Consider the following 23,824-nt stretch of genomic DNA (forward strand, 5'->3'; position numbering starts at 1 on the left):
TCCAAAGTATTTCTTCTGACATTGAGTGCTGCTCTCGAGGCAATAAAAGGAACTAGGTTGAAAAAAGTATAAGTGGGGCCATGCATGAGCCCATTTCTCAGGGCCTGGAAGAGAGATGAAACAACAATAAACTTGGAAAACATTTTAATTGTTTCCACCTAAAGCATGCAATTATTTAATATCCATCTCTCCAAGTCAAGCTTATAGCAGGAAATATTTGTTTCCTGGTTCCACCATGAGAATTAATGGCTTTAAGAATTTTTAGCTGCTGTAGAAGGGAGATGAGGAGATGCCCAAGGTCAGTTTAGAAGGGACTTACATATGTGGGTGTGCTTTGGGAGCCTGAACGACACCATTTCTGCATAATGAGAAGAGAAGCACCAGCTTTTCTTTGAGCCCTTGGGTGTTTACACCCTCTGGTTCTTAAAACTACAGAGGTGGTAATTGCTCAAAATGTGCCATTTCCTTTGAAGCACCAGGACATCATTCCGGCCCTGCAGCCAGGCAGAAACCTTGACACCAAGATCTTAACGTAGTACATTGTCATGGCCCATTTTTGAGCCTCCAGAACACAGTTTACAACAGCAATGGCAATTTTTACAGTCCAAGCCACTGTGTTTCCACGTGCTCCTTCTCCAAGCACAACAGAAGATGGTCTATTCCCTCTGAACCACATCTATGACTGCCTGGAGCCTCCCCTACCTCCTGGATTCTTTTCCTCAGATCTTCAAGTAGAGTCATCTTCCATGTCTCGGTGAACTGCTCATCTGGAAAGCTGATATTCACAAACATATTCCAGGCCTGCAGGGGAGAAACAAACCCCAAACCGCTGAATGCTGAGACTCAACTGTCAGAGAAAGAAACTAAAAGAACAATGGGGAAGAGCCCCACACTCCTCAGACAGTCTGTAGTCCTTTCAGATTTTTGCATCCAGAAGAAAAGGGGCACTCCCAGAGCTGCAAAAGGCAGCTTTTAAGCCCAAATAGGGTGCAAATGTCTCAGTTACTAAAGGGGACGTTTGGATGAGCCACTTTTGCACCTCAAGTGTCCCAGGGAGGGCTGGGAGCAGCAGGTCACACTGCCAGGGGCTGCTCTGAGCTCTGCCTGCTGGAAGGCCCGAAGGACAACCAGGGGGACACACAGGGAGCAAGACAACACCCGGGGCAGCTCCTCACCACAGAAACGGCTGAGAAAAAGGAGAACCAAGGTGAGCTGAGCAGCACCAATTCCAGCCCTCTGCTCCTCAGCCCAGCAGTGTTTCCAACACTGCCCATCCCCATCTCACTCCTTACCCAGCAAGGAGCCCTTAGACCCAGGACTTCATGGCTGAGCCACAGTAAAACATTATCAGAAGATGACAAACCTGAAGTTCCCAATGGACAGAGAACATCACATGGTCCAGGTACTCTTTCAGTAAGTTCTCTTTTAATTTGTTTCTGAACCAGGTTCGAGTGTCTCTCAGAGCTTCACTGAACATTTCTCCCACTGCACTTTCCTGCCCAGCCTCTCTTGGAACCTGCTCCACACACACAGGAGAAGGCAAAAAACAAGAACAGTTCAAGCAGGAGAGCAACATGATTTAAATCACTACTTCTCAAAAGAAGGCCTAAATGTATCCAGAGCACAAAAGTGCCCAGCAACAGACCCACCCCTGCCTGACTGAAGGACAGAGGGAGGCTGGGAAAAGACAATGCTTACAAAGAGCTTGTGCTTAAGAATGCTGGTTCCAGGAAATAAAGGCAACATATGCTTACAAAAACCAGACATAAAGCTTGTGACAGTCAACCTGAGCATTTGACCTTATTTCCAATAGGAAACAAAATTATTAGGTGATTCCACAGTTTTTGGAAAGTACCACAGTCTTGGTTAGAGTGGCAAGTTCTCCAAACTGAGAATGGATCTGATCTAAACCCAATCTTTTCTACCATATCTGTAATATTTCTGGACATTTTGCTCACATCAAGCCAAGTTCCTTGGTACTCACTTCTGTGGGCTGAAGTTTGGCAACCTTGGAAATCAGCATGGCAGCAGTGGCAGGAATCGAGAACGCCCTTCTGGACGTGCAGAGCATCTTGTGCAGCTTGATGCAGCAGGTCAGGCAGGACTGCCAAGAGCGACTTCCCAGAGTTCTGAGGGCAGGAGTACAGAGGAACAATTAATTTTCTGCCCAGAGGAAAACTAAAAAATAATAAAAGAAAGAAAAATAAAACCACCAAATTCAACAGCGGCAGCCAACCATCCCTCCCTCAGATGGATTTAAGAAGTGGGATAGAAATCCAGGATTCTTTTATTTACACAGATTTCAAGGCACCAGCCCTCAGGGCTCGTGCAGATGAAGGACAGTGCTCTCACAAAGGTACAGTTACCTGGCTGGTGGCTCATCCACTGCACATAGCACTGCCTGTAGAAGATCCTCTATCTATAGGAAGATAGAAATAATAAACTGTGAAAGAAGTCTTACAGACTGGTTTCTCATTAGCTGAGAGGATGCTGTGAGAGAGGGACTTCCCTATTCTTCCATGTCTTCTCTAATGTTTTAATTTTTTACCATAAAATCACAAAACTTATTTACTGGATGTTGGAGCCAACACACGGGTGGTTTTTATCTGTACAAACCAAACCTGCACTTCTTACAATCTACGGGTTTAAAACTCATTATTAGTGGCAAGATTCTATTCCTGCTGTCCTCACACAAACACAAGTGTCTTCACAACAGCAGGGAAATCTCCCAAACCAGCAGCCCCTTTGCCCAACCACCCCTCTGCAAAAAAAAAAAAAAAAAACAAACCCCAAAACAATTTCAGGTACATGTCTGAGGAGCTCAGGACTAAAATATTTGCCATCACTGACGAAAACCAAATCCAGCCAAGCACACCCTTCTTTCATCCAGGCCAACAACACTTTTTGCTGCTGATACATCCTCAAGTCTCCTCTCAGGAGTCTCTGACTTGAGAGCAACTACTTTTACCTAGATTTGAAGCTCCCTGTGCTGTGACCTGCTGTGACCCCAATCTCCCCAGTGATGGTCAGTTCTGCTAAAAGACACCCAAGAGCCCAGTTTGAGTCTTTATCCCAGAGCTGGGTAAAGCTGCCAGAAGACAAACCTCAGTGTTCTTCCACTGAAAATCAGCGTTCTGCAATCTGTAGAAAACACCTTGAAGAGTAACTAACAAATCACTGCAGAAGTCTCTGATGAACTGAGGCAGGCTCCTCAGGGGCAGCACACACAGCCAGGACCTCACCAGCATCCTATCCAAGTCCATCAGGTACTTCTTTTCTTCCATCAGTTGCAGCAGGGTCGCTCTGGAAAAGAGACAAAACAAAATCTTCAAGTTTCCAAGGCACAAAAGGCCAAGAGCTTGTTCAGCCCACAGAGGAGTCTCATTCTCACTCCTGGGCTTTTTTCACTGCAGCTGAGGATCAGTGCAAGTCCCTGAGGCCCAGCAATGGCACAGGCAGAGCCAAACCACTGAGCAGAGGCACTCAAGGAAAATAAGCCCCAGGTCCTGCTCAGACTCTGCACGACACACATCACAAGCTGCTTTAACTCCCACCTGCTCCAGAGCTGGTAGAACTGGGGGGTTTTGTGTCTGAGGGGTCACACACTGCCCACACTGTGATCTCTGAGCACCCACCATGGCTGTGCCCAAACACCCCCCACCACCATGCTATGGCTTGTACTTTTTAAAAACCAGGAGAAAGGAAAAAAAAATACTAGAGTAAAGTGATCACCCCCAACTACAGCACCAAGGCACTGGGTATAACCAGGAATTCTGGAAAACTCACGGATCTCGTTTCTTCCTTGTTTCAGCAAATGAAAGCCCTTCCAGCCCTGCCCAGACCTCTTCCTCCACTGACAAGTGCTCCTGCTGCACAGGAGCAGCAAAGGAATGCAGAAGGGGAAGGATCCACACCCACTGGTCTACTCCACCTTCAATGCATCTGTGGCACAAACTTGCCAGGTAAACCTTCAACCTAAAATAAAATAGCAAAGCAAACACAGTGAGTGAAAGAACAGCTTTATCCAGGCCTAGAGAACATCCTTGGGGTGGAGGGGCTGCATCTCAATCTCCCTGTGTACCTTCAATTAACCTCTGATGGTTATCTGAGCTCCCCCTTGTCTTCACTGGAGAGTGCACACCGAAAGGTTGAAGAGCTGTAACATTCCTGAATCTCCCTGCACAGACCCCACTACCTGAGCACTGGGAAATCCCAGCTCTTCATCTACAGTTTCCCCACCACCCCACACAGAGCCAGGCACTCTGGAAACAATTCTTGGCCTTCTTGGTTGGGCTGAAATGCTACAAAGGTCTCCAAAAGGCAGTGTAACAGCTGTGCAAGTGAAGAAGCAGAAACCCAAGTGCCAGATAAGCAGTCAGATTACAGGCTGAGAAGCAGGCACTCCATGGGGGGGAAAAAAAATCAACAAAAAATGCGGAATGATGCACATCAGAGGAGACAAAAAGAATCCAAATGTGGGATCTAAAGTTAAGAAGTAAATATATGATGATCCCGATCACTGGTGTTTGTAAGTATGAATAGGAAACAGGTAAGAGGCCAGAAACTGCTTGACAGAAAAGGATAACAAATAAGATTATTATATATAAGGAAAACACAGCAGTTTTAACTCAATCTATGGCTCTGGCAACAGTGACAGGCTGCAATAAGGGAAATCTGTTTGGACAAGAGGAAAAATCACAACAGAGGTATGTGACTGTGAGAGGGCCCCAGAGAGGTTGGGTATTCTTTATCCCTGGAGTTTTTCAGAACCCCACAGCCTGGATGTCAGCCCTGCTTCAAGCAGGAGGCTTGAACTGAGACCTCCAAAGATACCCTCAAATGTACCTTTTTTTCTGATGCTCTGGCAGGACAGAGCTGGATTCCTGATTGTTCTAACAGAGGGTGCTATGTTTGCAGCAAAACAGCCAGTCAGTTAGTGGGGATGTGGAGCACTTACCAGACAACCCCTTCAAAAGCCTTTTTGACGTGATCAATCTCATCCTGCACAGCTTGTTGTGACACCTTATCCAAGCACAAGAGGCTACAAAGGTCAGCCAGGTCACCCTGAGACACTGGAAGGGCAAAGTTCTCCACTACCACGAGGATGGTGAGCCCCAGAGCCAGTTTGCTTTTGGTGACCCCCTGCGCTGCCTCCGGAGCAACGGAAGGAAGAAGTATTTTCTTCATAAAATTTATCAGCAAATCATTCACCTGGGATAGAGAAGGGAAGAAACAAACCAACCACAGCCTTAGTCTTTTTCTTCTGAAGCCATTTTCCTCTGCCTGTTACAGCAGTCCTGACACTGCTCTGAAGTTCCAAAGAAGACAATGTGGCATTTCTGCCATATTTCCCTATCATGTCAAGTGGGACATTTTGGACTCCAGAAGCCCTTTCAGCATCTCTGCTTAGAACTGGATCAGGAGGAGCTTCTCCCAGAGACCAGGCAGGTTTGGAATCAGAGACAAGGGCAGAGAAGTTGGTGATGGAGTGACTGGCAGCAAAACTAAAGGGCCAGACTCAGGAAATTAATATCCAAACACAAAACCCACTCAAGTATGAAGTCACCACATCGCAGCTCTGCAGCTGACCCACATGGGATCTCAGAAGCACACCTAGAACTGCACAGGTGTCACTGAAATCCCCAAGGCAGATGCTGCCAGTCACCCCAGAAGGATCCCTGCTGGTTCTGTACCGAACTTTGACTGGAAGAGCACAATTAACCCAGCAAGGCCAATAGCAAATTAAAGTTTGGGTTTAGTAACTGTTTTCTAGCCTCTGTGAAAGAGAAGGGATTACCTGCTTCATGCCGAAGTTTAATTCTCTCCATGGCATTGGTGAGCCAACGTGCACCTGCTGGGCCACTGTAACTTCATAAAACTGTCTCAGCTGCCCGAGGAAGTTCCTCATGTTTTCAGGACTCCAGGTTTCAAGAATGCTGAAGATATTTTCTAACATAACATCAGCAGCTATTTTCTTCCCTTGCACCACCTCTTTGTTTTTATCGACAGTAAGCGTCATTAAAACGCTTTTTAACATAGAAGGCCTTGCACACACAATGTCATCGTACTGGTGCCACTCTAGAACAGCAACACAACAGGAAAACAATCACTGAAATCACGTCCCTTCGCTCTTCCAGCTGCCCACAGAAATACCCCCACTGGCCCATGAAGCTTCCAGCTGCAGGCAGTGCCATCGAACAGGAACGCTGGGCCATATGCCACTGGAAATCCCCATCCCAACGTGGGTCCAAGCTCACCTCCATTGTTGAGCAAGCTGCTTTTTACGCATAAGCAGCGATTCACATGCTTATTCGCTTCGGTAGGCTTGTAGATAAACTCATACTGCCCACTGCCGCAGGTCACCCAGTACTTGTAAGGAAAGCATTTATCCAGGATTTCTTTTGTGAGAGTCACAGTGCCCTCAATGAGGTACCCGTGCTCTCTCAGATCCCTAGGAAACAAAAAACACAGCAAAGGAAGGCACAGGGCATGTCAGCTGATCTACAGACTTCGTTTTCCATGCATCACTCCATTTTTAATCAGAACAGTGATTATTCTTCCATGAGAAGGTTTCACAATAGTTTTCTCCGCTGCGAAACCCCCCGTGGCAACACCCACCCACGGACACAAAGCCACAGCCTGGCACGTTTACTGAGGTACCCACTGCTCCTGCTCTCCAGAACACTCCTGGGCCTGTGTGCCTCGAGGTCCTTACTTGGTGCAGGTCATCTCACAGATGTTGTCCTTCCAGTTTGCGTAGGGAGGAATGCCCTCAGCTCTGATGAACACTTGCTGGGTCTCGGGGTTCAGTCTGAAGTCTTTGGACAACACGGCATGGAAATACACTGTGACACCCTCACTGCGGCTCACGGCACTGCACCGAGGGTTAGAGGGAAAACAGAAAGAATTCTCTTCTTTTGTTTTTTAATTGCACAAATCATTATAAACCACAGATCAGATCTGAGCTGCCAGCTGACTGGCTGCAAGAGCCGTGATTTCTGGCAGCAGTTGGCTCAGACTGGTGTTAGAGCAGGCCTAGTGCAAAGCCCGGTGCAAAAAGGATAAACAGGCTTCTAAAGGCAGCAGGAAAGGCTCTGGCCCAGCAGAGCCACCTGGAATGGCTAAGCTTTCTCCTCTTCTCGCTTATACTCATTAAAAACAGCTCTTCACACTATTAATCTAAAGAGTAATGTGTGTGAAGCACATGTTGCTCATCAGAGCAAGAAATGAGGGGGTGATCTCTTTTTTTATTCATCAGATGCTTGAGCAGGTTCAAGGACCACCTGTAGCACATTACCCAGCACATCACCTGTGCTGCAGCCCCCACTGAACACTGGCTCTCTTGTGCATGAGCACTTCACCTCAGTTTTAAGGCGATTCTATCTCCACACATCCAAGGGACACCTAATCCCAGTACCTCAGTTCCCCACCTCAGTCTGGAGTCCTCCAGTCCTCCTCACAGCAACTCCTGTTAGTGAAGAATGCTGGGGAGCAGCAGGGCTGTTCTCACCTCTCCTTAATCTGTTCCACACGTTTCTGGTTGGTTCGTTCCTTTTTGTTCTTGTCTGTCGCAGCTGCAGCACCATCCTTTCTGGCAGCCTCAGCTCCTTTGCTGGGACTGGTCTTCTCGCTCACTTGAGGCGTTTCCTTACTTGTGCTCTTATTTTTCTGCTTTGTGTTTTCATTCTGCAAACAGAGACAGACAACACCCAGTGAAACAGGAGACCCTGGAAGTACAACACCTCCTCAGCCAGGTGGGGACACCCAGCACTCACAGCACACCACCAGCTTCATCCTCTGTTGAGGATATTGTAATGCAATGGCTAGAGGAAAAGGGACATAACCAAGAGGAGTTGGTCTCTTGGGAAAAATACTGGGAGTAGCAAATGCAAGGTTAAAATGAGCTGATGGTGATAACAGGACATCTGGTGTCTAGCTTGGTGATCAAAGGAGAAACAAAGTAGCTTGGTAATCAAAGGAGAAACAAAGGGACATTAAGGTAGAACAAAGAGACATAGATCAGAGTGGAAAGTACCTAAATGCTTTAGATGCCAATAGACTTATAGCAAATTAAATATAATACAGCCAATCAGCAGCTTAAGTTTTGTAATATGCATGAGCTAATTATGTAACCACATATAAGCCTTCTGATTATTGCCAATAAACGAGTTCTCGATGAACCAATGGGATAAGGTGGTCGAGTTCTTCCTTTTCCAACAATCCTCCTGGAAACACTGCTCCCTCACTGAGGGAAGCTGCTGGTTAAGGAACATAGTGTACAGTGCAAGAGGAATCCAACCCAAACATGCTGCCAAGCAGTCAGGCCAGTGAGCCCCAGGTGCCAGAGGATGGGGCACAAAGAAAGAGAAGGAGAACCCACAGCAATGTCCAGCTTACCAGGCGTGTGTGTGAGCAGAGCACAGACACCCACGCAGGACAAAGATCCCCTCATCCCAGGAGATCCCAGAGCTCCCTTGAGAGGAGACACCTCCCAGCTCCTGGGGGTAACTGAGTGACCCCTCAGTGAGAGCTGGGCTGGAATGAACACCCAGGGGAGCAGGGCTCCAATAAGAACCCCCCACAGTGATCCCCCCTTCCACCCCACATCCCCGAGCTCCTCAGCTTCACTGACAACACAGACAAGTCCCAACTGCAAAGGGAAGCTGGGCCAGCTCAGTGAATACTCACCGGAGAGCTGGCCTTGGCAGTGCTCCCCTTCTGCCTGGGGTCCTGTTTGTCCTTCCCAGCCTGTGGGCTCTGGGCCACAGGTGAGGTCTTTGTGTCTGGTTTACTTTTGGGCTCCTGGGCAGGGCACAGCCCAGGGGCAACGCTGGCTCCCTGCCCTGCTGAGGCCGGTTCCTTACTGCTGCCCTGGCACTGGGAATCTCCTCTGGTTTCTGGAAGCTGGCCAGGGGCACGACTGCCCGGTTCCACGTCATCCCTGATGGTTTCTCCATGCTCTGTGGTTCTTCCATCCTCCAGACGGTCCCTTGGGGCTGCAGAGCCGGGAGCTGGGGCAGCCTCGCTGGCCGTGCTGCTCTGCTTTGGTGGGCTCAGCACATCTGCTTCCAGGCTGCCAGCTTCCTTCCCCAGCTGAGCCAATGCTCTATCACCTTCAGGTGTGCCTGCACCGGCACCAGCAAGTACATCAGCATCTGGTTTTACTGCCTCACTGCCCGGGGTTTGGATTTCTTGTGGAAAAACACACGTATCAGGCAATTCTGTGGTTTGAGCCGGGTCTGTGCTTAGAGGCGGCAGAGAGTCTTGTTCCTCAGAGCCGGAAGGACATTTCTTTGCTTTATTCCTCTTCTTTTTCTATCAAAAAAAAAACCCAAAACACAGAAACAAACACCACAATGCCTGTTTATTCATTGTCAAAGAGAAATTCATTGTCACTTCCTCCACTGCAGCAAGTACCGACATCTTCCTGCAACTCTGGGTAAATAGAGAGAGCAATCAGGAAGAGGAGGGACAAGACCAGCTTGTGAAACGCTGATAACCCTTGGGAATTCTGCAGTTTTACTATTCAGGCCTTGCTCAGGCGGGGCACAGGGCAGCGCTGCAGTGAATGGTGTGCTGTTCCCCCAGCAGCACAGGCAGTGCCAGGGGAGCTGCAGGCCCAGCACAGCGTCAGCAAACACAGCGTCAGCAAACACAGCCACCCTTCCCTGGAGGAACACAGGCAGCAGCTCCCCGCTGTGGCCAAAGGGATCTGTGGGATGCAGCCCAGCCCCATCGCTTCAGAGGGGAGAGCAACAAGTCACAGCTGCTCCCCAGCACCGACCAAGAGCCTCACCTTCCGCTGGGATGTCCTGGCAGAGTCACCAGCCCCGCACTCAGCTGTGGGCTGGGAGCTGTCACCCGCAGCTGTCGCATCCTCCAGCAGCGATGACCCCTCTTCCCCCTCCTGCGTTTCAACAGGGGGAGGAGCCCCACCTGCAGTGCATTCAGGTGTGGTGTCTGAGGTGTCGATCAGAGCCCTTGCATTATCCATCAGCAATTCTCCCTCTGCCTCCTTGTTTCCAGTGGAGGAAGAAGGCCTGGCAGCACCTTCTCCCTTCACCTCTGTTCCTGCATCAGGGACTGGAGAGGGCTGCACTTCTCTTCTCTCTGCAGTGGAGGCAAAGTTCATTGTTAAACTAGAGACTCACCCCCCAGTGGGATCACAAAACAGGTTGGAAGGGACCTAAAAAAAGCTCCTCTTGTTCTACCCTGTCATGGGCAGGGACACCTTCCACTAGACCAGGTTGCTCCAAGCCCATGGACGGGGGAGAAAATAAAAAAAAAAAACACCAACATGTAACACTCACAGGTTCAGATGAAGACAGTTTAAAAGGACAGGAAAAGGGAAGGAAAATTATAACAAGAGAATATAGCAAGCAAGTGATGCACAGGGTGGTTGCTCACTACCCCCTGACTGATGCCCAGCCAGTCCCTGAGCAGTGGCCATCACCTCCCCCAGCCACATCCCCCCAGGTTTTTGTTCAGCATGATGTCCTGCAGTCTGGAACATCTCTTTGGGCGTTGGGCTCGGCTGTCCTGGCTGTGCCCCCTCCCCATTCTCGAGCCCCCCAGCCCCTTGCTGGCCAGGCAGGGTGAGAGGCTGAGAAGTCCTTGGCTCAGTGTAAGCACCGCTCAGCAGCAGCTGAGCCAGCAGGGTGTTATCAGCAGGACTGTGAACCCAAACACGGCTCTGCAGCAGCTTCTTGGAAGAAAACTAACTCTATCCCAGGCAAAGTCAGGATAGGAACACAGAGCAGCTGTTCTGTTGTTCCCTGCTCCACAACTCCCACCAGCAGAGCCACCACTCTCCCTGCACAGCCTCCTGCCCCTGCCCCAAGGCCCTGCCAGCAGCAGAATGATTAAGGAACCAGAGGAATGAGGCACTGCTCCAACCCTGCCCCTCCTCTGGACCCCCAGGACGAGCAGTGACAGGACACTGGTCTCAGTTCTCACAGCCTTCTGGGCTGGCTGTGTGACCACTCCCACACAGCTGAGTTGTTTCCAGGAAGGCAGGGGAAACTCCCTTTTTACCTTCATCTTTTATCTAGTCCTTAAAAAAACTGTGGAAAGGCAGCTCAGGGTCAAGTCAGGCATCAGAGCAGATCTCTGCCTTCTGCAGGGGTTTCACAGGCTCCTCTGCACAGCTTCTACCCCAATTCTGAGCGCAAAAGCTTTGAACCTCAGCTGCTTTTGATGTCCTTCCTACAGCATTTCAGAGCTGGAGACCCCGGGTTTGTTACCCTGCCACGCTGGACTGCAGCGGGATTTGCCAAGAACTGATCCTGTCAGCACTGCAGCAGTGTGCTCTTTAAAGATACCACTCCTTCCTATCAACAAACCAAAAGCCATTCTGGTAGCCCAGGACATTGTCTTACACAAAGAAAGGATTAGAAAATATTTTCCCCACCATAACAGTGCTGTGTACTTAATCCTGTCAATGCTCAGAAAGGCAGAATTACTGTGTTCTAAACCTAACAACAAGATGCAAGTAGGATATTCTGGTTCAAGAGGGACTCAATCAGTCTTTGTAACACAAAAAGCAGTACCAGTTCATTGGCAAAACAGAAATTAGTTCAGCACTGGAGACCTGTGTGTGGAGACCATGTGTAGGATGCGTCAGCAGCTGACCCCCTTCTGTGTCCCCCATCAGTCACTGCAAAGTGAGAAGAACTGTCTCTGGTCAGGAAGGCAAGGGGAGCTGAGGATGAGAGTGTTGCAGTGATTACAGCATTAGTAGTAGTTTGGTCAAGGGTTGCTCTACAGGGCAGGCCTGAGAGAGGCCCTGCCAGAAACAAGCCGAGACTTGTTAGGGTAAGAATCTGCTGACCGAGAAGAAACAATGATCATAGGATTTAGTCAAGCATGCAGAACCAGGTACAAGATGATTTGTAACTAGAGATAGGATGTGGTCTGGTGGTGGGAGTCAGTTATACAATGTTTAGAGTTAGGCTGATAGAGTAAAATTTATGGCTGAAAGGGTAACGGTTGATTGTATTCAGGGTGATATATGTTTGCTTTGATGTGTAAAGCCAATCATGTGGCCTCGTTTGTTAAAGAGTATAAAAGATGCAGCCGACCCCACACCTCCTACCTGCGTCCTGGTCTCCAGGGATGGCACTGGGAGCCAGCCTGGCCCCACACTTGCTGCAAGAACCGGGCGGACCGTCCCCAGAAGCGACGTGACACACTTGGCACTGCATGGTCCCGGTCACAGGCCCTGGGGGGACCTTGGGAGCCACGAGGGGAGAGAAGGGGACAGGGCAGAGAGAGAAACACCGGCATTAAACTGTGGCAATGGACTTTGTCACGTCACCCTCGGCCCTGCTCCATTTTGTCAGGAAACAACCCGTCCCGTCCCCCGCCGGCACTGGCAGCGCGACTCACCGAGGGGCCGGGACCCGGCACCGGCACCTGCAGCGCCCGCTCGGCCGCCCTGGGCCGCCGCCTCCCGCCCGGGGAAGTTTCGTTTTTCCACCGAGCCGCCAAGTTTCGTTTCTGGAACGTCACGGTCCCCGCCCGGCCCCGAGTGACCCGGCCAATCCCTTCTCCGGCCACCTCCCCCGGGCGGCTCCCGGCGGGGTCCCGCCCCGTCCGGCCCCCCCATCCCGCCGGGGGCTTGGGGGGCAGCGGGGGGCCGAGAGTCGGGGGTCTCCGGATACCCCCTGCCACCCCCTGGGCACGGGCAAAGAGCCGCTGCCGGGGCAGGGAGTGGGTGCTGCTCGCCGGGGCCGCCGGGCAGCCCCGGTGGGACGGGCCTGGAGCTCAGCCACTTCTCTGCGTTTCCCGCAGCCCGCAAATCCCCGGCGGAGCCCCCGTTTTTCTGGTTTGGGCTGGTGGGCTACAGACACGCCAACCCCCCCAGTGCCGGCACTCCGCGGGCGGCTGGAGCAGGGCTGGGGGCGATGGGGCAGGTGTATCGTAGGAAAGCACATCATGCTGGATCCGACGATCAAAAGTCAAAGTGGATCCAATCGTAAAAAGAGGGGATGCAGCTGTTGCCGCATCCCAGGTACAACGAGGACCAAGCTGAAGACGCGCTCCCAGCACACCTGGTCTCCTGTAGCACTCACACGGGTTTGAGCACACACACTATTCCCACACAATCGGCCCTTTTGACCCCCATACTCCTGTTTTCCCGCTCTCAGCATCCCCGGGTGCAGTAGGGAACTCACCACCCAGCGCTGCTCCGCTGCAGGAATGAACACCCCACGGCAGGACCTGCCGGCCCTGGCAGGTGTGTGGCTCCCGGGCACCTCTGCTGCTCTCGCAGAACCCGCAGCACAGCTCTGGCAGGAGGAACTGCACCGGAGTGCGCCCTCGGGCTCGGATCAGCCGGGCAGCCCGAGTTTGGTTTCAGTTTCTTTTCCTTGGAGTGCTCGGCAGCGCCCAGCAGATGATTTCCCCTTTCCACACAGAAGAGAAAGCTTTCCCCAAGAAAGACAAAGATCACACTGACTCATTAGCAGTTCCTGATTTATTACAGCCTCGGGGCCCGGTGCCAGCCGAGGGCTGCTCAGGAAAGCTCAACTCCCGACCCTGCCCAGCCCCACCGGGAGACCCCCATGGCACAGCCAGGCACGGGCTGCTGTAATGGGCCCGACCCCTCGGCAGGACTCAGGCGAGGGGCTGCACCCCGGGGGGACAGCCCAGCCCTGCCCCCGGGCAGCGTTTGGCACAACACCCACCAGAGGGATCAGTAAGGAGCACAACCCCGATGTTTCCCTGAGCCACCTCGTGCCCTCGAGCTGGAGGGCAGTGCCAGCAGCCCTGAAACTCTCTTTGAGGAGAGCACGCAGTCGGTGTGGCCCAGAGCGTGGAAATCGTCCAGAATTAAAACAGTGGATTAAAAAAACGACTGCAGCTCTGTGAAGGAGTTCTTTGTACTGATCACTGGGACAGGGAATGGTTTTGTCCCACTGAACCCTTCCAGGGAATGCCTGTCCTCAGCCTGTGGAGGAGGGGAGGTGCCAGAGCCTCGGTGCTCACCCCAGCTTCTGTGGGGTCAGGCTGGTGCTGCTCTGCCCTCCCTGGTGTGGGACACCAGGACAGTCCATCCCCAGCCACCCAGGAGCTGGGCAGGGGCAGGTGGCTCCCACAGAGGGTGTTGATGTCACTGGGGTGTCACAGGATGTTGAAGCCCAGCACAAATGGTGACTCCTCGACTCACTGGATGAGCCCCGAGCTCTCAGTGGTGCCGCTGAAGGGGTCGGTCCTGCTGTCCCACGGCTCTGCTCCTCTGCACCGCTCTGGGCCAGGAAGGGGGAGAAGCAAGTTAGGGCCAGATTTTTGTCCTGCTTTTAGCTGGGATAGAGTTAGTTTTCTTCCAAGGAAGTTGTACAGAGCTGTGTTTGTGTTCAGGATGAGAATCCTGCTGATAACACCCTGCTGGCTCAGCTGCTGCTGAGCGGTGCTTACACTGAGCCAAGGACTTTTCAGCCTCTCACCCTGCCTGGCCAGCAAGGGGCTGGGGGGCTCGAGAATGGGGAGGGGGCACAGCCAGGACAGCCGAGCCCAACGCCCAAAGAGATGTTCCAGGCCACAGGACATCGTGCTGAACAAAAACCTGGGGGGATGTGGCTAGGGGAGGTGATGGCCACTGCTCAGGGACTGGCTGGGCATCAGTCAGGGGGTAGTGAGCAACCACCCTGTGCATCACTTGTTTTGGATATTCCCTTGTCATTATAATTTTCCTTTCCTTTTCCTGTCCTATCAAACTGTCTTTATCTCAACCCACAAGTTTTACCTCTTTTGTGATTCTCATCTCTGTGGGAGGAGTGAAGGGCTGTGTGGTGTTGAGCTGCTGCTGGGTTAAACCACGACAGCTCACGTGAATGAATCCCTGAGGCTGGGCTGACCAGCTCGCCTTCCCAGGAGCCAGGTCCTGCAGCCCCACCCCTGCTGCTTTGGGGCTCAACAAAGGCCAGACCCCCAGGTTCGTCCTCCAAAGCCCCACTCATCAGCATCCCCAGAGAGCACCAGGGGCAGCCCAGAGCCTCACCTGCCTCCTCCCGGCTGGAGAAATGCTGGAATCCTTCTAAGTCAGCAGACAGGAGGACTTGGATAACAGGGTCCTGAGGGCAAAGAAACCTGGGCTGGGGGAGCACTGGCCACTTCCCGTCCCTCCAGAGCTGAGCCCCAGCCAGCCTAGAGCAGAGGATCCAGCCCTTCCCACCACCCGCATCCTGCAGCCTCCACCTCTGCGAGATGAAGGTGCTGAGATGATAAAGGTGCTGCCACAGGAGAGGCCAGCACAGGCCATGGGGGAAGGCAGCTGGGCTGAGCCCATTGGGATGGGGCAGCAGGTCCCACACACCTTCAGGCCACAGAAGGCCAGTGAGAGGCCGTGCTTGCGCAGCTCCTGCAGCAGCTCTGCCAGCCCCACCACCACCGTGTAATCAATGCTGCTGACGTGGCAGCAGTCCAGGATGACGGAGCGTGGTGGAGATGCTGCTGGAAGAGCATAAGGTCATGTCCCTGATGAGTCCAGAAATGACCAGCCCAGGGGTCACAGCCCTCAGAGCCAGGGCCGGGGCTGGCAGGGGTGGGACAGGCTGGTCCTTGCCATGCACAGGGAAGCTGTGCTGTCACCACTTGCACCTGCAGCCTGTGGGTCTGGGCAGCGCTTGCCACCCCCACCAGAAGTGATCCAGGTGGGCACCAGGCAGCAGCTGGGTCCCCAGGACAAGCCAGCAGGCCAGGGAGCGCCGTACCTGCCAGAGCATGGCTGCACACGGTGTCCCGGAGGTGCTCGATGGCTGGGAAGTGCAGGCTGCTCCCCGGCTGCACGAGGAGCACGTCCCCCTCCGACACCTGCACAGACCCCAGTGCAGGGGGACAAGTCACTGGGAACTCAGGGCTGTGACCTTCCCAGGTGGGGACAACTGCCCATGTCACCCACTGTCCTCCTGGACAGAGAGGGACACACAGGAGCCCCCATCCCTCAGGGAAAGCCCCTCCTGCCCACACCCAGCGTCAGCAGAACAGGGACAGCAATGCCTCCCCCTCCTGCTCTCCAATCCTGGGAGATTCCCTTCCTTGTGCTCTTTGAAAGAGGTCCCTGTGCTGAGCCCATGGCAGGCTGGTGACACGGGAAAAGGCATGAACAGGACAGAAGCATCATGCACCCCAACACCTCACTGCCCTCAGGAGCCCTCTCCCAGATCCCTGGAGATCCCTGTGGCCATGCCACATCTGAGGGGAGGTGTGAAGCCCACCTTTATTGGGGGCCTGGCAATGGAGTAGAGCAGGAGAATCCCTGAGACCAGAACCCCAGCCACAATTCCATACTGCACCTCCCAGAAGCAGAACAGGAACGTCACGCAGAGGGGCACAAGGTCCAGCCCTGTGAGAGACAGCCCAGGCTCAGCTTTGCTTTGTCCTGATGCCACAGGGGCCTCAGGGACCGTGCCTGCTCTGCAGGGAGAGCTGAGCTGCACCAGGGGATCAGCTCCCCCAGCTCGTGCCCTCACTCTTAACCCGCCAGAGCGTCCTGAAGATCCCAGCATCGAACATGGGCACCACGGCCGAGATGATGACGGCGGCCAGCGCCGCCCTGGGGATGTAGTAGAAGAGTGAGGTGAGGTAGGCCAGCGAGAGCAGGACCAGGGCACCTGTGGGAAGTGGGCAGCCCCTGAGCCAAGGGGTCTCTGATGCCCAGAGCTCCCAGGCAGCGGGGCCTGCAGAGCAGCCCACGGCAGGGTCAGGGCTCTACCTGTGACGAGCCCTCCCGCGGGGGTGCAGACCCCTGACTGCGCATTCACCGCTGTCCTGAAATGCAAAGCAACACGTCCCAGGCTGTGAGGGGGCCAGGGGCAGCCCCCACCCACTGCCCAGACACCCCACCCAGGAAAATCACTGACCCTGCCTGACCCCAGCAGGGAGAAACACAAGCAAGAAACACCAGTGGCTCCCAGCGGGACCGCAGAGCACCGAGACGAGAGAGAAGGTGGCCATGGGACACACACACAGCCTGGCCACCAAGGTGGGCTGCTGGGACCAGGAGATAAGCTCAGAGACCCACTGGGGTCTGCACAATCTTCCACCCAAGGTCTTGCAAAGCCCCCTCACCACACAGGCCCAGTGAGTGTCCTGTGGGCTGGGGTCTGCCCCCCCTCCTGCTACCCACCGGCCGAAGCTGCCCGTGATGGGATATGATGAGACGAAGGAGCCCAGGATGTTGGCAACGCCTGTGGAGGGGAAGGAGAGGGGCTGGGGAGGCACCACCAGGGCCATGAGATGGGTCTGTGTCCCCATCAGCAGTACCAGGGGCCAGATCAGAGTCCATCCCGCTGTGCAAGTGTGACTCAGCCTGCCCTGGAAACTCCTGAGCTGTGGGGACAGCTTTGGTGGGGGCAGCATGCAAGGTAAGAAAAGGAAAACTTCAGGGAGCGGTAGGACTGCTGAGAGGGGATCTCCTGTAGCTCAGGAGCTCTGGGATACATGGTAGTGCTGAAGCCAGACCCCCACCCCTGAACCTCCTGCTCCAAAGCAGTGTCTTACCCAGAGCCAGCAGCTCCTGGTTGGGGTCAATCCTGTAACCATTCTGCGAGGCTGAAAGGAGATACCTGCATCAGCCCGACTACCGATGGCACAACCTGCCATGCACAGGGAGTGGGGCCAGCACTGACTGGGACAGTGTGGGTCCTGTCCTGACACCCCTCGGGCACAGGAGCACCCCGAGACAACAAACAGCAAATTTCAGCTGTGCTCCCTGCGGGACCCCTCCTGCCAGCCCACACGATGGAATGGGCTCAGTGCAGGCAGACCAGTGCCCCCGTGAGAAGAGCACCTTCCCCAGCACCCCAGGCCCCTGCAGAGACCCCTCCCCAGCACCCCAAGCCCCTGTGGGATGCCCCACGAGTGCAGGGCAGGACTCTGGCGCAGCCGTACCAAAAGCCTTGGCAATGGCGATGGTCTCCAGCAGGCCCATGAGCGGGACCACGGCCAGCCCGACCCCCATGTCCTGGGAGGGAAGGATCCAGTGAGGGAGGGCCGGGAGCGGCCTCGTCCCAACGTGCAGGGAGCCAGCACACGCAGGAGGGAGCAGAGCAGCCCGAGGGGAGCTTGGCCTCCACCAGCCCCCCCGGCACTCACCTGCACCATGCTCCCGAAGGGGACGGTGCCGTTGGGCGCTGCCGTGGAGAAGTGAGGTGGCCGGAAGGCAGGGAGGCCCCGGGGGATGCTGCCGGTGAGCGTGAGGGGCTGGGAGCCCATCACCTCGAAGGAGTAAGCAACCAGACCAGCAAACAGGACGACGAGGGCGTTGCGTGCTGCAGAGGAGAGAGCAACCCTAGAAACCTGCCCAGAGCCAGGGCAGCAGGAGGGAGTGCTGGAGATGGGTATCTGAGCTGCCAAAGACTTCCAAGCCTTGGGAAGGGGCACACACAGTGGCAGGACCACCCTTAGGACTTTGTCCTCCCCGACCCATTTCCCACATCTCAGCTCCTGCCAACCTAGGCTTTACCAGTTTTGGGCTGTCTCTTCCTTGCCCCAAAGAGACGAGCCCCGGGAGGAATGGCTGCGGGAGGGGATGGGGCAGGGGATGGCTGGCACACCTGTGGCAGAGATCCAGACGATCTGGCAGCTGATCCTGGCAGCCAGAGGCTCCGCAGAGGCAGCTCGGGGCAGGCGGCTCTTCATGGCCCGGAGCGCTGCCAGCGCGGCCAGGCAGGCCAGCCCCAGCACAGCGTCCCCAGCCCTGCAACAGGCACATCAGTGCCAGCCCAAACACGCTCTGGGGCACAGGAACAGCCCCACAGCTGCAGGGCAGGGAGCGGGGAAGTGCCGACCTGGTCTCCCCAATCCTCCGCAGAGTCTCATACACCTGCAGGAAGAACTGCCGCGGGATCCCCTGCAGCCCCAGGATGTTCTGTGCAGGGAGACAAAGCCTGGGGAGAGCCTGGCTCAGCTCCAGCTGCCGGGTGCCACGGCCCCTGGAGCTGCGCCGTCCCCCACGGCCGCAGCCATTAGCCAACCCCGGCCTGCCAGCTGCTGCCAGAGGCTCTGATTTGGGTTAACCACAGAGGAAGCGTGGCAGCCCCGGCAGAGCCACACGGCCTCATGTCCCTGAGAGGCCAGCAAGGGGCTGAAGGGCTGCAAACCCACCGTGCCAGAGAATCACCCAGCACCCCTTGCAAGTGACCAAATCAAATCTCCTGCTTTTACTGGTGTCCTGGATGTCACCAGCTGGTCACAAGCAAAGGGTGTGTTCAGCTTGGTCTGCTCAGAGCAGAGCTCTCAGGGACCCAGCAGAACTGCTGGTAGGGGTCTCACGACCCCTTTGGGGCTCCTTCCTCTGGCACCAAGAGCATCACCCAGCCCAGTGCTAAATATCCCAGTTCACAGCACTAGGAGACAGGTGGTGAGGCATCCAGGGCAGAGCAGATCCTACCTTGATCTGGTTGAAGCTAATGGTGATGGAAGCAGCCAATGTGAACCCTTTAATGACAGGGCAGGAAATGAAATCCAGAAGGAATCCTGCATGGGATGGGCAGCACTGAGCACGCTGCTGGCCCTGGTAGGCACCCAAACGGGGTGTCTGTGTGCACAGAGCTGTCACAAGCGTTAGCAGGACAACCCTAGTGTCCCAGAGAGCAGAGACAAGGGGGGAACAACTACAGGATGTACAGCAATATCCTAAAAATACAGTGAAGCATGGCAAGAGCATCTCACCGAGGTGCAGGAGCCCCATGGCCAGCTGGATGCAGCCGGAGAGGAAGGCGAGCAGGACGGCATAGACAGGCTCGTGGAATGCGTAGGAGGAGACGAGCAGTGACATGATGGCCGTGGGACCCAGAGTCACGTCCTTGGCAGTGCCCAGGAAGAAGTAGACGAAGCAGCCCATGAAGGAGGAATAGAGGCCATACTGCAGGGGGGCAGAAGGGCCACTGGAGTAACGCCGGATGCTGGCAGAGCCCAGACACCTCCTCGGAGAGGAGGGCTGCGCTGATCTCGGGTCACTCCGGGGCACTTGGCACACACGTGGCATCAGGAGCTTCCTGCCCGGGAAACGGGCGACTGCTCAGGGTCAGCTCTTGGTCGCCCAGCCTAGCCCTGCCCGCCGGGCTGCAGGCGGCTCGGGGAGCGGGGGTCCCCGGGCCCCCCAGTCACAGGCAGCTCGGGAGGAGAGTGTCCCACACCACCCTGGTCACAGGCAGCTCGGGGCGCGGGGGGTCCCCGGGTCCCATTGCCGGTGCCGGCACCCACCTGCAGCGGCAGCCCGGCCAGCTCGGCGTAGGCCAGCGCCTGCGGCACGGCTGTCAGGCCCACGGCCAGCCCGGCCAGCAGGTCCAGCGGCAGCCAGGCCCGGGAGTACCGCGGGAGCCAGCGCAGCACCGGCAGCGCCGGGCGCGGGCAGCGGGACCCTGGCATGGCGGGGACACCCCGGCCCGGGCACCCCCGGCCGCAGCTCCGCTCCCGGGGCGGGACCCTGGCGGGGCCGGGGCCGGCGGGGCCAGCCCGCTCCGCCCGCGGGGACCGTGGCTCCGCCCGGGCCGGATCTGAGCGGCCGGGGCCGCCTCATGTGACCGGGGCGAGGAGGAGCCGCCTAGTCCCGGTGCCGGTGCCGGTGCCGGTGCCATGCGGCCCTGGGCGCTGGCGCTGCTGCTCGGAGCGCTCCGGGCCGGCGCAGCCCCGGCCCCGGCCCCGGCCCGCAATGTGCTGCTGCTCCTGGGTGAGTGCGGCCGCAGGCCCAGCCGAGCCCCCGAGCCGGGGCCAGGCCCGTCACCCCCAGGAACCCCCTGCCCGGGGCTCGGCGCTCGGGGCGCCCCGCGGATGGGCGGGGAGGGACGGTCCGGAGGTCCCGCTGCATCCCCTCCCCTGGGGCGGTCCCCGCAGCTCCGGCCCCAGCCCAGGTCACCCGCAGCCCGGGGATGCTGTCGGTGTCATTAGCGTACCCCGGGCTGTGCCCCCGCGCCCGGTCAGGGACGCGCCTCGGGCTCACCCGCACTCCTTCTGCCGCAGCCGATGACGGGGGCTTTGAGAGCGGCGCCTACAACAACTCGGCCATCCGGACGCCCAACCTGGACGCGCTGGCCCGGCGTGGTGTGGTCTTCCAGAACGCCTTCACCTCCGTCAGCAGCTGCTCCCCGAGCCGGGCCAGCATCCTGACCGGCTTACCGCAGGTAGGGGCACGGCCAGCCCTTGGCACATGGCCAGAACTGGCATTCCTATGGCACAATCCTAGGATGGGGCAAACCCCCCGCCTGCTGGCCCACCCTTTTCCCAGCCCCCAGGACCTGTTTCCCCCACTCACACATTGAGAGCACGGCTGCATGTGTTTTGGGGCCAGGCTGGCAGCCCTTGTCCAAGCATGCTGTGTCTCCTCACCTGCAGCACCAGAATGGGATGTATGGGCTGCACCAGGACGTGCACCACTTCGACTCCTTCGATGGCGTGCGGAGCCTGCCCCTCCTGCTCAGCCAAGCAGGTGTCCGGACAGGTAGGGAGGCAAAGGCAAGGGACACGGGAAGGGAAAGCCTCCCTTCTTGCACCGATCCCCAGTGGGCAGGAGAGCTTGATGGCCAAACTGCCTGTGAGCCAGGGAGCACCCCTGAACCCGTGCCTATCCCCCGGGGAAGAAACAGCAGTAGGCACGTCCCCCCACTCCCTCTGCTCCTGGCACACCACCTGCCTGTGTTCGTGCAGGGATAATTGGGAAGAAGCATGTTGGGCCAGAGGCTGTGTACCCCTTCGACTTTGCCTACACAGAAGAGAACAGTTCGGTCTTGCAGGTTGGGAGAAACATCACCCGGATCAAAGTGCTCGTCAGGCGGTTCCTGCAGAGCCAGGACGACAGGTGAGACGGCCCCCGCATCCCAGGGCCAGCTGTGAGGGGCACAGGAGAGGAGGGAAACCAGATTCGCTGAAGACGTGTCCCCACATCCCAGCTGGTCATAAAAAGGAAGGGACTCCTTGTCTCTGGGTCACCCCATATCCAGAAGCCCAGACTAGGTGGGAGTCCTGCCAACCCCAGCTCGTCCCAGCAGAGGGTCTCAGGAAGGTCTCAGGGGGTGTGGGCAGCCCTTTGCTCCACCACCTCCACCTTTCCATCCCTAGGCCTTTCTTCCTCTACGTCGCCTTCCATGACCCCCATCGCTGCGGGCACTCCCAGCCCCAGTACGGGGCCTTTTGTGAGAAATTTGGTAACGGAGAGAGTGGGATGGGCTGGATCCCTGACTGGAAGCCACAGATTTACCACCCGGAGCAAGTGCAGGTGGGAACCTGTGGGTCTGCGCGGGGCTGCGTGGAGCTGTGTGGGGCCCCGTGGGGGCTGCACGTGACGGCAGCCTCTGATGGAGCCAGGGCTGGCCCCCACCGTCCCTCCCCATGGTGGCCATGTGCCCCTGTCCCCTTGTCCTTTAGGTCCCCCCCTTTGTTCCCGACACGCCGGCTGCCCGGGCGGACCTGGCTGCCCAGTACACAACCATCGGGCGCATGGACCAAGGTAGGAGCTGCAGGGCCAGCCTGGCTCTGGTGAGCGCTGCAGACCCTCCAACCCCCCTCAGCTCTGCCCCTCTGTCCGCAGGGATCGGGCTGGTCCTGCAGGAGCTGCGCCGTGCCGGCTTCCTCAACAGCACCCTGGTGATCTACACCTCCGACAACGGCATCCCCTTCCCCAGCGGCAGGACCAACCTCTACCGCTCGGGCACCGCCGAGCCGCTGCTCATCTCGTCCCCCGAGCACCCCCAGCGCTGGGGGCAGGTCAGCCAGGCCTTCGCCACCCTCCTGGGTAAGAGCCCGTGCCTGCGAGAGGGAGCAGAGCTGGGCCTGGGGGATGTGAGCTGCTCCCCACGCCGAAACCCAGGGTCTTGTCCCGGGGACAGCCCTTGGATGGGAGAGGAGGGAGGACAGGACAGGGTCCCCTGTGGGACAGCATCCCAGGGCTCAGCTCTGCAGCTCATCCCAGGAGCAGCCACAGCCCATGCAGCTGCAGACCCCAGGGACCCTCTGCCCCTCTCCAGGTTGTTTCCTGCCACGGTGCCAGTCCCTTCTCTCACCTTTCTCTTCCCCTCCAGATCTGACACCGACCATTTTGGACTGGTTCTCCATCTCCTACCCCTCGTACAGCATCTTTGGCACAAAGCAGGTGCAGCTCACTGGAAAGTCTCTCCTGCCAGCACTGGAGTCAGAGCAGTCCTGGGCCACCGCCTTCAGCAGCCAGAGCCACCACGAGGTGACCATGTACTACCCCATGCGAGCCATCCAGCACCGGCAGTTCCGCCTCATCCACAACCTCAACTACAAGATGCCCTTTCCCATCGACCAGGACTTTTACGTCTCGCCCACTTTCCAAGACCTGCTCAACCGCACCAGGGCCGGGCAGCCAACCCACTGGAACAAGACCCTGCACCAGTACTACTACCGAGACCGCTGGGAGCTCTTCGACTGCAGCCGCGACCCCACCGAGAGCCAGAACCTGGCCCCCGACCCTCACTACGCTGACATCTTCCAGCTGCTCCGCACACAGCTCCTCAAGTGGCAGTGGGACACGAGGGACCCCTGGGTGTGTGCCCCTGATGCTGTCCTGGAGGAGAAACTGAGCCCCCAGTGCCGGCCGCTGCACAACGAGCTGTGAGCGTCACCTCTGCCGCTGTCCCCGCTGCTCTGGGACAGTCCTGTGCTCCCAGCGGGCAAGAGGAGGGGGAGCTTCTGGAGGACAGGGCTCCATTCCTGCCTGGAGCTGAGCACGTCCCTGCAGCTTGGAGCCAGCGGGACATCAGGCCGAGGGGCTCTGTGGTGCAGCCATGGGGCCCCCAGTGCTCTGGGAAATGGGGTGAAGCCTGCAAGGGGCTCAGGCAGCCCTGCTGGAGACCCCCAGGCA

General features: G+C 56.5%; 3 protein-coding genes across 3 annotated transcripts in view; 1 reads left to right on the forward strand and 2 right to left on the reverse strand.

Moving 5' to 3' along the window:
• Window positions 1-13,240, reverse strand: part of RNF213 (ring finger protein 213) — a 46,437-nt gene extending 33,197 nt beyond the window's left edge. The window contains exons 1-15 of the mRNA XM_027904121.1: window positions 13,176-13,240; window positions 12,095-12,230; window positions 9,797-10,110; window positions 8,689-9,315; window positions 7,511-7,686; window positions 6,716-6,874; window positions 6,258-6,451; window positions 5,798-6,078; window positions 4,958-5,211; window positions 3,787-3,975; window positions 3,105-3,303; window positions 2,367-2,419; window positions 1,985-2,129; window positions 1,364-1,516; window positions 703-801 (exon numbers count right to left, since the gene is read on the reverse strand). Of these exons, the coding sequence (XP_027759922.1) occupies window positions 703-801; window positions 1,364-1,516; window positions 1,985-2,129; window positions 2,367-2,419; window positions 3,105-3,303; window positions 3,787-3,975; window positions 4,958-5,211; window positions 5,798-6,078; window positions 6,258-6,451; window positions 6,716-6,874; window positions 7,511-7,686; window positions 8,689-9,315; window positions 9,797-10,110; window positions 12,095-12,203 (2,952 nt within the window). The 5' untranslated portion in view covers window positions 12,204-12,230; window positions 13,176-13,240. The remainder of the gene's footprint in view (window positions 1-702; window positions 802-1,363; window positions 1,517-1,984; window positions 2,130-2,366; window positions 2,420-3,104; window positions 3,304-3,786; window positions 3,976-4,957; window positions 5,212-5,797; window positions 6,079-6,257; window positions 6,452-6,715; window positions 6,875-7,510; window positions 7,687-8,688; window positions 9,316-9,796; window positions 10,111-12,094; window positions 12,231-13,175) is intronic.
• A 742-nt stretch (window positions 13,241-13,982) lies between these two features.
• SLC26A11 (solute carrier family 26 member 11) lies at window positions 13,983-20,582 on the reverse strand. Its single transcript, XM_027904169.1, is given in 17 exon segments — window positions 13,983-14,249; window positions 15,002-15,074; window positions 15,317-15,450; window positions 15,714-15,813; window positions 16,218-16,345; window positions 16,473-16,613; window positions 16,715-16,770; window positions 17,129-17,189; window positions 17,503-17,553; window positions 17,893-17,965; window positions 18,097-18,272; window positions 18,558-18,700; window positions 18,792-18,871; window positions 19,394-19,479; window positions 19,675-19,867; window positions 20,209-20,342; window positions 20,345-20,582. Coding segments are annotated over 17 exon segments (1,950 nt in total). The 3' UTR covers window positions 13,983-14,166.
• On the forward strand, window positions 20,544-23,644 carry SGSH (N-sulfoglucosamine sulfohydrolase). The gene is made up of 8 exons (XM_027904184.1): window positions 20,544-20,674; window positions 20,965-21,125; window positions 21,337-21,442; window positions 21,649-21,799; window positions 22,060-22,216; window positions 22,366-22,447; window positions 22,529-22,732; window positions 23,019-23,644. The coding sequence occupies exons 1-8, from the start codon at window positions 20,581-20,583 to the stop codon at window positions 23,576-23,578; spliced, it is 1,515 nt and encodes a 504-aa protein (XP_027759985.1). The 5' UTR covers window positions 20,544-20,580; the 3' UTR covers window positions 23,579-23,644.
• Window positions 23,645-23,824: the final 180 nt, after the last annotated feature.

The sequence above is a fragment of the Empidonax traillii genome, unplaced genomic scaffold, assembly GCF_003031625.1.
Source record: "Empidonax traillii isolate 1590-97213 ecotype Southwest subspecies unplaced genomic scaffold, ASM303162v1 scaffold1015:size517714, whole genome shotgun sequence".
In the NCBI taxonomy this organism is placed as follows: Eukaryota; Metazoa; Chordata; class Aves; order Passeriformes; family Tyrannidae; genus Empidonax; species Empidonax traillii.